At 39.5% G+C, this 14,728-nt stretch overlaps 1 protein-coding gene across 1 annotated transcript in view; it reads right to left on the bottom strand.

The window, feature by feature from the left end:
- LOC134753318 (gelsolin, cytoplasmic-like) overlaps positions 1–14,728 on the bottom strand; it is a 42,143-nt gene that overhangs the window by 14,899 nt on the left and 12,516 nt on the right. Inside the window, exons 3-7 of the mRNA XM_063689169.1 lie at positions 4,643–4,723; positions 2,386–2,460; positions 1,515–1,707; positions 756–871; positions 117–294 (exon numbers count right to left, since the gene is read on the bottom strand). Of these exons, the coding sequence (XP_063545239.1) occupies positions 117–294; positions 756–871; positions 1,515–1,707; positions 2,386–2,460; positions 4,643–4,723 (643 nt within the window). The remainder of the gene's footprint in view (positions 1–116; positions 295–755; positions 872–1,514; positions 1,708–2,385; positions 2,461–4,642; positions 4,724–14,728) is intronic.

Consider the following 14,728-nt stretch of genomic DNA (forward strand, 5'->3'; position numbering starts at 1 on the left):
TAACGTAATATTAGCAGCAAGTTGTTGTGTAAAAATATTCTTAGAAGTTACCAAAAATTTTGACTCAACAATGGGACTTAAAACGAAAGGCCATGTTGAGGAAAAAAATAATTTACCAAGGATTTCCACCCGTCCCCTGCCGTTATGATCCTGGTCCCTGATCTGGTTGGCGACGGAGATGGCCTTCAGCTTCTCCACGTTCTTGGCCTTGTCGCCGACGTACACGTAGATGTTCTGGTCCAAGTCCAGGATGAAGCAGTCGCCCTTGTTCATGGAGGAGATCAGCGGGTCCACCTGGAGGTTTATAAATAATGTAAATGTCTTATAGTTGCCACCCGCAACCCTCACTTTTAATTCCAGGTGACAAACTGACTATTTTTTATCAAGCAGCGAGTGATACTACAAATTATAAAATTAAAGAAAAAAAGGAAAAATTTACACCTCCGGCAGGACTCGAACCTGCGTTCGAGTTCTCCCTCCCCTCTCACCAGTTGAGAGGGGTCAGGAGCGGCGAGTCCCACACCCCCCCCCCCATCAATGGCCTTCCCGCGGCCGGGGGGACGGTGCGTAAATGCATTCGCCCACTCCGTGAAAAAAAAAAGGAAAAGACTCGAACCTGCGACCATTGGGCATTAAAAGAAGTTTAATGCTTTAAGCGCCTTAATAGGGTGGCGTTAAACGACTCCACCTGATTAGAGTTGATCTGGTTTCAAAGTAGATTTTGAGATCTTTAGAATAGATATAAAAGTACGGACCTGTCTGACGCGAACGTTGCGCTTGCCCTTGATCTGGAAGAGGCGTTTGGCTGCGCCTGCGTTGGTGGTCACATGGTTGAAGCCCGACGCGTGGCCGCCGTCCAGGTAGCGAATGGCTGGAACGAGAAAATAAAGTTTATTACCTACTAGTCTGCGTGGATTTTTTTTAATGATGTATAGGAAGGCGTTTGACCACGATCCCACCTGATGGTAACTGATGATGCGGTCTACGGTGGAGCACGCTTACCTATGAGATACCTATTAACTCTTGCCTTGAAGAGCCCCAGATTGTACTCATGCAGAAGAAGTAAACAAAACAAGACAATTAGCGCATTTCAGAAGACTGTTAAACAAGCCAATTGATGAGTAATCGCACAACGGAATAATGGATGTCGATCATCTCAGACTAAAATAGACACGGTTTCGTTGGCTACTCAAAATAGGCATACAATCGAAAACTGGGCTTATAAATCTGGACCAAGCTATGTAATTCTGCACATAGTTATGACCGGGTGTGACTGGTGTGAGAGTATCAGCTAAAAGTTAAATATCTACGAAAATTTGACTTTTCAATGATGCTCTTCGACACTTTGCAACGTCAAAGTCTGTGAAAGTTACCTTAGTCCGTTTATCATGAGGAATTTCGGTTAAAAGAAAGATAAAAAAATCAATGATGCATACATTTGCCATGAAGCGTCACACAATAGACTCATAAATCTTTATAACAGAGTACCTAAGAGAAATTTTCAGTAGACTAACCAGGCTGGAAGTACTGCAGGAACTGCGAGCTCTCATGGCCCAGCGTCTCTCTATGCTGGATAGCCGCGCCGCCGAACTTGTCGTCCAGCCCAACTGTCAAGATGGCTGCCGCGCCAGACTCGTCCTGCGTGGATTCGCTCCCGATCCAGTAGTGGATGTTCCAGGATAAGTTGTTGCGTTTGTCGGCTGACGTCTGGAAGAGGGGTTACTAGTTATTTTAAAGGCAACACACAGATACTAGACAGAGACACAGAGACAGACAGAGAGAGACAGAGGCTAGATATAGATTTTAGAACTTTAAAAAGTGCAAAATAAAATACAAGTGCTCGATATACACGCATCAGCTCCAAGTGCTGCTAGTGTATCAAATAAATAATAATAACATTTAACTGGGAAAAAGACTGAAGACGGTGACTGCTAGGAAAAGGCCCGCAAATAAAAAACCATGCAACTTGCTCCTTCTCACCTTCGTTATCTAAACGTACGTAAACATGCATGAGAATTTTCATTAAATTGCATGAGTTTCCAGAAATTTTCCGAAATTAAAAATTCACGGGTCCAACCAGCAACATGAGTGTCGCAAATTTTACGGACGCTTTTGAAATAATCCTATTAAAAAAAATTGTTTATTAGCGTGAAGTGTGAATGTCACGTATTTCCAAAATATTACGTAACAATAATTTCGCAATGGGGTTGGCCGGCCGAAATAATTAGCAGATGGCGCCAGCATAGAATCCCTAGAATTGTGTCAAATTTTTGTTTTTTTAATGCCCTGGATGCCAGCCCTTTAAGCGAAATCTCATAGAAAAAGGGGCAAGCTATGATGGCGCCATCTCTGCAAACCTTTGACAGTTGCCAACCCCATTATTACCTTTAAAACAATGTAGGAGTCTCCTTTATAGAATTTTCCAACATCTTTCTGTGGTACGGGCACTGGGTTGAAGTCCTGAAATAATAAAATACAATTATTGTTTATTATGTTATCATCATCATTAACTTAAGTTATTCTCTTGTCGGTGGAGTATCTTCCAGCATTCCCTATCCTGCGCCAGCTCTTTGCTACTCTATGTTATATACCTGCGAAAAATAAATGAGTTATTGGAGTAGGTACCTAATTGTGAAAGAAAAGTAGGTACCTACGCGTAAGCTCGTCTAAACAGGGTGCCGAGCCAAGAAGCCAAGCGTTTGCTCCGTAGCAAACGATACGCTAATGTCTCTCTGTCGCACTAATATGTAAGAGTGATAGAGAGATTACAGTTTCGTTCGCTACGGCGCAAACGACTGGCATCTTGGCTAGGCACCCTGGGATATTATGTTCTAAATACGAAATTTCAGACGTATCTAAATGTATTAATCTATACAGCGGAAATAAAATACCTATTGCATTTTTTTAACAGTCGTTATTAGGGTTCCGTACCCAAAGGGTAAAAATGGTACCCTATTATTAAGACTCCGCTGTCCGTCTGTCCGTCGCCGGAAAAAATCAAATGTGTTTTTTCGGGAATTTTACAAAATTTCGTTCTTTTCGGTTTTTTCCAGTTCTATTCAGAAAAATTAGATACGTCACACACAATGCCACTGATGAGTGATGACAGTGTCAATGTCATAAACAAATACATAAGACATGCAACCTTAACCTACCTGTTTAAATTCCTAATTAAGTATTATATAATATTGTCTTCGGTTACCGCGATAGTTACTCATGAAATAAAACTATGAAAACGGATTATATCGCGTATATTGAATTTATAATACATCCCGACGTTTCGAACTCTTTACAGCGTTCGTGGTCAACGGGTGACTGAAGAAAAATTACAAAATGCAAAAATACCCACATACTAAAATAATGAACAATCATAGACTACAAACTTTAAGGCTGGTTGTACATGCAAAATCGGTTCATAAGGCTAGTTTTACACTATAATTATTTTTCAAGTAAAGATATATATATATACGCGATAAAAAACTATGCCGGCTCCAACCCTACACCACGGACCCGAGAAGATTTAATTCCCTCCTAAATTGTAGGAGGGTATCCCAATATGGGACCGGCAACAAACTCAATATACGCGATATAATCCGTTTTCATAGTTTTATTTCATAAGTATTATATATTGAAAAATACAGAAGTTTTGAAAAAAACTTGTTTTTTTTCAGATATTTTCTTTTTTCGGAAGTATTGTAACTGTGCATTGTTTTTTTCGAAAGAAACTTGAAAAAAAACGAGCCGTTTTGAAATTTTCCCGTAATTTTCCCGGTTATTTCAACGCTAGACTCCATCCGTACTAAAAAGTACGGAACCCTCGGTGCGCGAGTCCGACTCGCACTTGGCCGGTTTTTACATACAGGCTAGTCCAGATACTTACTTTACTCTTTGGGCTAGTCACACAAATCTCTGTTTTGACATTTTGCTGGGACGTCAGTTAGCCGCGACCACGACCAGTGAAACGTGTCGAAACGTCGGTAAATAAAGGTAACACAATAAATTCGCGTTAGACCCGGTTGTAAATGTGAGTTGAGTACCTGGCTGCTTTTCAACTGAGGCAGAGATGAGCGGAGATAAGAGACGTGTGGAAATCAAGCAATAGCATCGGTTAGATTCAGCGGAGAGGAGAGGAAAACGTATGCTATTAATACTAGAATTATATAGCTTTACCTATACTTACCTCATGTTACCTAAGGAAGAGCGGAGCTATTTAGCTATTTTTGCTTACAGGGAGGCTCCATCCTTTAGCTTATATTTATTGTGTAACTTATTTTGTATTTGTATTTTGTATTTTTTTGTATTGGTTGATTCCCTTCAGTGGAAAGACAGGGTCCCTTTGTTTGACATAATTATTGAAAGTCATAATGTATTGATTGTCGTATTATCATTAGTCATAATTCTGAAACCGTTAACTCTTCATGATTTTCGTAAGGGTAGATAGGTTAGGTTAGGTTTGTTTTATGGCAATCCTGCAAAAGTGACGTGTTTCTAAGAAAAACCAAATTGTGACTAACGAAAATGCGGACAAACAATACATCATGACTTAAAACTTTATGGGAAACAATAGAGACCCGGAAAGAGCCTAATTAATTCTCTAAATAGGTCTAGTTCTGTTTTTTTTTTAAATAGAAGCCGAACATACCTCAATCCTCCAAACTTCCAAGCCGGCTTGCTTGCCGGCGTTAGCGAACGCGGGGTGCACCATGGCCTTGTGTCTGGCGTCCTGTAACATACAAACGAAATTTGTTAGACCCTGACCACGCTAACTTTGAACAAAATTGGCGGTGAGACGGCATACATCCCTATAAACGCTACATTTGACAAAGAACTTGGCAGGAAAGTTTAGTGTGGTCTATAGTATCCAGGGATATGAAAAAAACCGGCCAAGTGCGAGTCGGACTCGCGCACCGAGGATTCCGTACTGTATTTGTTGTTATAGCGGCAACAGAAATACATCTGTGAAAATTTCAACTGTCTAGCTATCACGGTTCATGAGATACAGCCTGGTGACAGACAGACAGACGGACTGACGGACAGCGGAGTCTTAGTAATAGGGTCTCGTTTTTACCCTTTGGGTACGGAACCCTAAAAAGGGTGTGCGTGGAATCTTTACGCGCGATTGAAGTAAAACTTCTTTGACGACGTTTATCGCTATGTGGCTTTTTGACGTTTGTCCTATTGTGCGTGTGTCACTACTGAGCGTTACTTCCGCCAGAAATAAAATCTGAGTTACCCTCTAGTCGCTCCTAAAGAAGTTTTACTTAAAAAAAAAAGACTAGGTACTTTTATTTATACCTAGAAAATTCTTTCTGCGAGGATATGCTACCAGCATCTACGGTGCCTACTGCCTACCATGTCGCCCGGGATAGTTTAGTAATTCTAATTAACTATAGTAATTTAATTTAAGATAACTTTTATTTATCCATTTTAGATTCAGGTTTTCAGCTTTATTTTTAACTTTGTTAAATCATAATATCTGGGAGAAACATATAAACTCAAAAATGCGCGTTTTTCCAGACATTAGACCTATAGCTAGATCGATTTTTCGCCCCCGAAAACCCGTCAAAATCGTTAGAGCCGTTTCCGAGATCCCCGAAATATATAAATATATATAGATAGATAGATATATACAAGATTGCTCGTTTCAAGGTATACGATAAGATAATCGCTAAACGTGTTACTGGAACTTTTGACAGCCTATTATGTCTCAAATGTCAAAGTATTTATTTACTATTTTTTTTTTTAACATTTATGGCCTGGATGCGAGTCCTTTAAGCCAAGTCTTTTTTTTTTTTTTTTTTTTTAACATTTATGGCCTGGATGCGAGTCCTTTAAGCCAAGTCTTTATTTTGCTATTTTTAAAACACTTCATTTAAAGGGTTAAAAGGCAGAGAATGCACTAGTAATTTTGTTAATACACTTCACTTTAAATCTTCAATGCTGTATTTTTGATGTACTCGTATAACGGAACGTAAAAACTTGTCGTATTTTTGAATTTTACAACCACTGTGCCAAATGTTGACATTTGTGTGTATCGTATGAATGAACACTTAGATCGTCTCGGAATAGCAAAGTTGAACAAACAAATACGACATTAATATCCTTTTGGTGCGAGGCCAAGAAAACAATTTGGGTAAGCTATGTCAACTGCGATTGTGTTACTGACCTATTCTTGATGATTTAAAAAAAACCCATGAGACTCAGAATTAGGTACTTATTAGGAGGCGTAAAGCCAGGAAATTAGAAGGACTATAAAACTCCCGTGAGACTCAAACATAATAAAAACCCAAACCGAAACATGTGTAAATTGGACCGAAACATGTCGAGCTATTCGAATTAATAATACGTGAGTGACCCCGTTTTAAAATAATTTAATAAATTAGAAGGAAACAAAAGATATGGCCCGCCGCTATTTTAATACTAAAATTATACTGATGCTATGCGGGGTGGGGATATGTAAATAAATGAAAATTGGACATTTTCTCGTGATCTTTTTGTATTGAGGAAACTTTAACCTTTTTGATTGGAGTCTGTCCTTGCAAATATTATAGTGTTTTTTTTATGGCATTTGCTTTTGATTAAAACGTATAAAATTCAATATAAAAACTACAATTTTACGTTAGTTAAATAGTGTTTCAAAAAACAATTACGGTTTACGATTTTACAATAAATTTTGCAAGATATGAAATCATGTGTATTTTTATTACACGACCGCCCAAAAAAGGGAGTGTATTGTTTTCAGGGTTCATGTTTGTATGTGAGTTTCTTTATTCCACCATAACTTGTAAATGCCTTAACTGATTTAGATGTATGATATATCATTAGAATCCTTACATCATCCCGGGTGACATATGCTATATGACGTCATAATAAAATCAACATGGCGGACGTAATACACGATAACGCGCGACATTTGGAAAAAAAAACTTGCAATTTTATCGAATGGGGTATCAAAATGAAGAGCTTTGAGAGACGATTAAAATTCCGCAGTCGTGTTTTTAATTTTTTAATTAATTTATTACTCTTGTTACAGTGAACATTGATATTTATTTCATGTTTACAATTTTTGTTTTGTACAATAAAGTGATTTACTAGTACTACTACTATATTTTATAATAAGTCATGGTTAGCCGAAGGTTGATGACATCTGTCCATTACTTTATGGGATCGATAAGGAATTCATGTTTGGTAATATTTCATGGTTAGCCGAAGGTTGTCGACGTCTGTCCATTACTTTATGGGATCGATAAGGAATTCATGTTTGGTAATATTTCATGGTTAGCCGAAGGTTGTCGACGTCTGTCCATTACTTTATGGGATCGATAAGGGTTGGGAAGGTCACGGTGGCCTTTATTTACCATGACATCACTATGCTGCCGCATTAACTAGCCGTAACCATTGGGGAACTAATTCAATTATGTAACGTATTGCCTCGTAATAAAGTCCAAATTCAAAGTGGGTCCATTGGCTGTTTAACGACGGTTACGATTGTCATGTCATGTGTTGTAGATTGTAGTTGATTATAAGGCGGCCCTGTCTGATCACACAAAAGTCACAGTCAAAGTCCTATTTGAGCCGATTTATATTTTGTCATTTCTTTGTCAGATTTCGATAAAATTTGGTGAATATGGTTCCTTATTTTGTACATAAGTAAGCGTAATTTCACCCATCTAGAACTAAAATGATGTCAATTTATGATCATTTGTGGGTCGTTGTAAAGTATGCTATAAGTCATATCTTGGATATACATTTATCAAATTTATGAATGCTGCTTTAAAGAGCTGTCTTATCCAGGAGCGTAGCTAGAGATATGGCGTCCGGGGCAGTCACCAAATTTGCGCCCCCTGATGACTGACAAAAGTTTCCCTGCTGCTGCCTTTTGCCCATTTTGGCGACCCCCCTTGGATGGCGCCCGGGGCACTTGCCCCCTCTGCCCCCCCTAGTCACGCCACTGGTCTTATCTGGATATTAGTGTGTAAAGTATAAAGTAATTAGGTCAGGAGTATAAAAACTATGTCCATATCAATGCGTTTGTCATCCTATTTCCGTAAAATATTTTGTAATAACCGATTATAATTCTTCTTTTTCCCCAACCCGGATCGGGCCAGCGTGGGAACTATAGCCCATACCCTCTTGCGAATGAGAGGAGGCCTGTGCCCAGCAGTGGGACGTTATATACGTCTGAATTATTATAGGTATTAATTGCCAAAAATTCTGAAAATAATGCTTGTTGTAAATGAAAATAAAATAGATTTTCATTCACGACGAGCGCAGTTTGTTTGCACACGAAAAAATTCCAAGCCAACTGTTTACTACAAAAGACGTAAACAAAAAGACGAGACAAGTTTCATAAGCAAATAAACATAAAATGACATCTGTAGGTAGTTTACCTATTTAAAGCCTAGGAATTTAATGTGCTCTCATGAAACCTAGAACACCTGGAGCACATCATCCAGTCCACAGAACATTTTAAACACAGATTCAATTACAAGATTGAGTATACAGGGTGGCCCAAAAAGACGTTGACAAAAAACTTTTAGGAATATTATTGTCAATAAAAGTTAAAACTACAATCATTTAACAAAAAGAAACCGGACAAGTGCGAGTACCCGTAGGAATTATTTATTTAACAAACAAGTTAAACAGTATGACAGTAAAATACCAAAACACTGATAACTTACACAGAAAATTAAAAGAAAAAGAAACAATATACAATTAATCACAAATTACAAAAGGAGCAAAGAACGAACCAGAGGGGAATTCCTATGCGATACAGTACGCGAAGCCGGGACTGCCAGGAGACAACGGTCACGAGTATGTCTTACTTCTGGAGAGAGTGCAAAGAGTATTCTTACGGTTCCTCAGGTTCCTCTATAAAAAAATGTATGGGCACTATCCATTTTTATACCCAACCAAATTTTTGCTAGGCATACTGGGTTTCAACTCGCTGGAGGTAAGGCGTAATTGTGCACTTCTCACTACTGCTTGCAGTATCCTGCGCGGAGAGTCGGACTGTATCGAGCTGGCGGAGCAATTGGTACGTCTGTACGTTCCCTCACGGACCAGAATCGATTTAAATCATTTCTTAAACTACCAATTGTACTCAGTCATATTATTAAATTACATTATAAATAATTAAAAATTTTGTCTAGGCAGACTTCTATAGTTAATCTAGTTTGTTGGCTGGAATAGTTCCAATAACGCATGCCATTGCTGGACGTGGACGTGAAATCAAATTCGATATGCCTTTGTTATGTCCGATGTCGAACTAGTTTAGTTCACAGAGGTGAATCAACTGAATCAAAACAATACCGCCTCATCAAGCAGTAGGTACAACCGTATCGCGGAATTCACGTTTTAATGTTTTTTTTAAGTAGCCCCTAATATATTGTGATCGGCTATCGGAATAAAAACTGTGTGCAATTTTTATTACCCCCTGTAGCATAGGTTATCGAACTAGGACAAAGCTTGAAATCCTAAAATTAGGTATGTATGTTAATAAAGCGTCCTGTTCTCATATCCAGACCATCTGACGTTTGGGGACCTCGAGGAACCGCAGCCATCTTGGAAAATGTGTTTCATTCTTTTGCAAACCAAAATATAAAAAAGGGCTCAATTTAGACCCATAGTTGATTGAAGTTAATATAATTGCAAATTACATCTTCTAAAACTTTTAAGGTAAACATGGAATAAAAATTACTCTGTTGATTATGCACTCATTAGGAACGACAACGTAAGAAATAGGGGAACCTCTCCTTAAAGTTTCTATTTAGACCCATAATAGTTGATTGAAGTTAAGAGCCCGTAGTCGATTTGAAAACGCGCGAAGATACGACTTTTACACAGTAACCGAACGCCGGCCGGCTGCTTGAAATAACGCGACCGCCTAAACAATATGGATACTTTCGCAACATTATGCGTTACTTTATAACTTTAATTAGGTTAAAATAAAACTTTCGGTAAATTTGATATAATCGTTTATTACTCTTAACAATTTACCTATGTATTCATATAATACATACAAATTATATAGCATGATGATAATGATTTGCACTAAGGCAATATCTTATATATATATAATCATCTTACTCGCGTTATCCCAGCCTTTTTGTCACGGCTCATGGAAGTCTGCTGGGGTCCGCTTGGCAACTAATCCCAAGAATTGGCGTAGGCACTAGTTTTTACGAAAGCGACTGCGATCTGACTTTCCAACGTTCCAACCCAGAGGGGAAACTAGCCTTTTGTTGAAATTTGGTATACAGCTAGTTTGAATCCCGGGGAAGGACATAGAATACTTTTTATTCAAGAACTCACCCTTTAAGGGGGTGGAAATTTGTATGGGGAATCAATAAACGCTGAACCGATTAAGATGAAATGAGGTATGGACATAGTTTGAGTCCTGGGGAAGGACATAGGATAGGTTTTACCCCAGAAACGGGGGGGGGGGGGGTAATGGAAATTTGTATGGGATCCAATAAAACCGATTTGGATGGAATTTGATATTATGGAGATAGTCTTAATCGTTGGGAAGGGTGATAATATTATTATTTCCAGTCATCCTCTTCTCTTCTCCACTCTTCTAACACTCGCTCAACGTGTGGTTGGTTGTACGATGAATACTGCTCAAGACCTGGAACACCTGGAGTGCTTCTGGGTGCAAAGGGTCAGGGGTAACACTCGCTCAACATGCCGCTGGTAGTGTGTAGTGTACGATGGATACAGCTCAAGACCTGGAACACCTGGAATGCTTCTGGGTGCAAATAGTCAGGGGTAACACTCGCTCAACGTGCTGCTGGTAGTGTATGATAGGGAAAGCTCCAGACCTGGAACACCTGGAGTGCTGCTGGGTACAAAGGGTCAGGGGTAACGGGTAACACTCGCTCAACGTGCCGCTGGTAGTGTATGATGGGGAAAGCTCCAGATCTGAAACACCTGGAGTGCTGCTGAGTGCAAAGGGTCAAGGGCAAAGGGTGGGTAACACTCGCTCAACGTGTTGTGGGTAGTGTATGACGGAGACAGATCAAAACCTGGAACACCTGGAGTGCTGCTGGACGCATCGGATCAGGGGTAAAACTCTTTTAATCTGAAGTTGGTAGAGTATGCTGTAGGCAGGTTAAGTTCTTCAAGACCTGGAACACCTGGAGGGCTGCCAGATGAAGCAGGCACCTGACCAGAGCTACCACACGTTTAACATGCAGTAGGTACTGGGGGTTAAAAGGGGGTGGAAGTTCTGATAACAATAAATGAACCTGAGTTCCACTAAGTACAGCCAGGGTTCATCATCAGCTCTATCTTGGGTACTGCTCTCCCATTTGCTCATCAAGACGTGTCAGAAGACCAAAACAGCGTGTGCCTATATTGCACCAAACCTGAGTTCCACTAGGTACAGCCAGGGTTCAGCATCAGCTCTATCTTGGGTACTGCTCTCCCAAGTGTTCATCAAGACGTGTCGGAGGACCAAAACAGCGTGTGCCTATGTTGCACGAAACCTGAGTTCCACTAGGTACAGCCAGGGTTCAGCATCAGCTCCATCTTGGGTACTGCTCTCCTAATTGCTCATCAAGACGTGTCGAATAACCAAAACAGCGTGTGCCTATGTTGCACGAAACCTGATTTCCACTAGGTACAGCCAGGGTTCAGCATCAGCTCCATCTTGGGTACTGCTCTCCTAATTGCTCATCAAGACGTGTCGGAAGACCAAAACAGCGTGTGCCTATGTTGCACCAAACCTGCGTTCCACTAGGTACAGCCAGGGTTCAGCATCAGCTCCATCTTGGGTACTGCTCTCCTAATTGCTCATCAAGACGTGTCGAATAACCAAAACAGCGTGTGCCTATGTTGCACGAAACCTGATTTCCACTAGGTACAGCCAGGGTTCAGCATCAGCTCCATCTTGGGTACTACTCTCCTAATTGCTCATCAAGACGTGTCGAATAACCAAAACAGCGTGTGCCTATGTTGCACGAAACCTGATTTCCACTAGGTACAGCCAGGGTTCAGCATCAGCTCCATCTTGGGTACTGCTCTCCTAATTGCTCATCAAGACGTGTCGGAAGACCAAAACAGCGTGTGCCTATGTTGCACCAAACCTGCGTTCCATTAGGTACAGCCAGGGTTCAGCATCAGCTCTATCTTGGGTACTGCTCTCCCAAGTGCTCATCAAGACGTGTCGGAAGACCAAAACAGCGTGTGCCTATGTTGCACGAAACCTGATTTCCACTAGGTACAGCCAGGGTTCAGCATCAGCTCCATCTTGGGTACTGCTCTCCTAATTGCTCATCAAGACAGACCAAAACAGCGTGTGCCTATGTTGCACTAAACCTGCGTTCCACTAGGTACAGCCAGGGTTCAGCATCAGCTCAGCTCTATGTATACTAAAACCTTCTCCAGAATGTAACAAACACTTTTCTAAAAACCGCATCAAAATCGGTTCAGCCAAATGCGAGATAATCGCGAACAAACATACATACATACATACATACATATACATACAAACATACGGGTCAAACTGAGAACCTCCTTTTTTTTGAAGGCGGTTAATAAACAAGTACTTACAACCCAAGGATTAAAGTTTCTGGTCGCAGTTTACACGCACACAGTACAGCCAAACACGCAAACAAATATAACTTTTTACACGGCGAGCGACGCACACAATGATAAATAACTTCGTCGTCGTCGATGCAACGTGCGGAGCCGATCAACAAACGTCCTGCCTCTACCAGCTCCCGCGCGGGACTGAGGCCGCGAGCGCGTGTCACCGATGTTATACCAGAAAAAGGGGAAGTTTTTAAAAAATCGTCAGAAAATAAAAGTTGCAATTTAAATAAAATGAAGTACAGCAACAGTTTAAGTAAACATTGCAGATTATTTGAGTATGCAATCTACGTCGAAAATAAGTAAATTTTCGGAGAAATTGTCACTTGTTTTGAGGTCATTTCTGGAGAAAATTGAATTCGTTTAACTTTCATTTCCTCGAACTCTAAGTCATATAACAACAATGTAATCTGATAAACCTAGAGTACAGAATATGTGTAATACAAATTTACCATTTTTAGCAGTCCAAACTTTACGAAATTTACAAATAAGAGCATCAAAGTCAGTGCTTTACACGCGTTTACCTAAACGTCCATCAGAAAAAAATTCATTACTAATTTAGTAAGCCTTTTTAAAAAAAATGATCTGATAAACCTAGAGATAAGAAGTCGTGCTAATAGAAACCAGTACTTGTTATTTCAATTAGGTAACAAAAGGTGTACAATTTCACAGAAGAAATCTATCAACTTTACATTTTTGCGACTAAAATCGTAACCGGGCTCTTAATATCATTGCAAAATACCTCTTATAAATCTTTAAAGATAAACGTCGAATAAAAATTACTCAGCACTTATAATGATTATGCACTTTTCCGCTGTCTGTCTGTCCATATGTATGCTTAGATCTTTAAAACTACGAATGATAGCCTACTGTATGTTTTCGCTATGGACGGAGCTATTCATAACATGTTTGTTTATTTATCTACCAGTTTTATGAAGACAGATGACCGTTCAGTGCAGTATATTTGTATACATTTAGTAGGGTTGTCAATTTACCCCTTTAAATAATTCCTACTTATTCCCTACATAATAAAAATGCTAATGTAACTCTGTCTGTATGTCTGTTATCTATTCAGTATTAAATCGCTGAACCGATGTAGATGAAATTTGGTATAAAGATAGTTTGAGACCCGGGGAAGGACATAGGGTAGTTTTTATCGACCATGATGATCTTTCCTCGCAGAAAGCAAAGGCTAGTACTTTATATAAACTCTACATAAAACATAAATTACATTATTATACTAATTAACTCTATTAACTCTGTAATAGGTGAAATGTCTGAAACATTATAGAGAAAATAAATACTTGGACCATAATGTACCTAGACTTATATCGACCGGGATATAGACCGTGATTACCTTTTGTATTGTTTATGAGCTCCCGATATTTCGACGCAGTTACATGCATCTTGTTCACGGGTGAAACTAACCGTGAATCATTCAAAACTACATGTACCTATTTATTTTTCTGTAAACTCTACATATAGTAAATTCTGACGCTTTATTCACTCGTTCTTTTCAATACGATACCTTTATGCTCGTCAGGTAGTGGTCGGGAGTTGGAAGGGGCAGACCTCGGCGGACTTTCTCTGATCAGATCGGGAAAATCTTGAAGAAAGGCCAGGTAAAGAGCACCCTAAACCGGCGCGCGTGTATGAAAGTGAAGGAAGCGAAAGAGGTATGACAGGATCGTAGCAAGTGGAAATCCGTGGTCTCTGCCTACCTCTCCGGGAAATAGGCGTGATTATATGTATTTAGGTAGTGATCCTGCATACATACGAAGCTGGTAGCCCTGGTTTGGAATCTCAGTAAGTTTATTTATTTACTTTAACATTATTGCACAATATGAAAGTACAAATGGCGGACTTAATGCCAGAAGGCATTGGCTAAACAGATTTTTTTATTGTTATTGTGTGTCATGGATATTTGTTCGTGAATTATATATATATATATGTTTTTTTTTGTATTTAAAGAATGTGGGAGGAAATAAAACTATAGGCTGGTTTAACGCGGAGGATATGTACATTTTGCTCATAAATCTGTGACTTTTGTTATATATTATTTTTATACATGTATTTTTCATGTTACATACCCATGGGATACTAAAATTGATTCATGACATTACATCACTGGGGC

This window comes from Cydia strobilella, chromosome 26, assembly GCF_947568885.1.
Source record: "Cydia strobilella chromosome 26, ilCydStro3.1, whole genome shotgun sequence".
In the NCBI taxonomy this organism is placed as follows: Eukaryota; Metazoa; Arthropoda; class Insecta; order Lepidoptera; family Tortricidae; genus Cydia; species Cydia strobilella.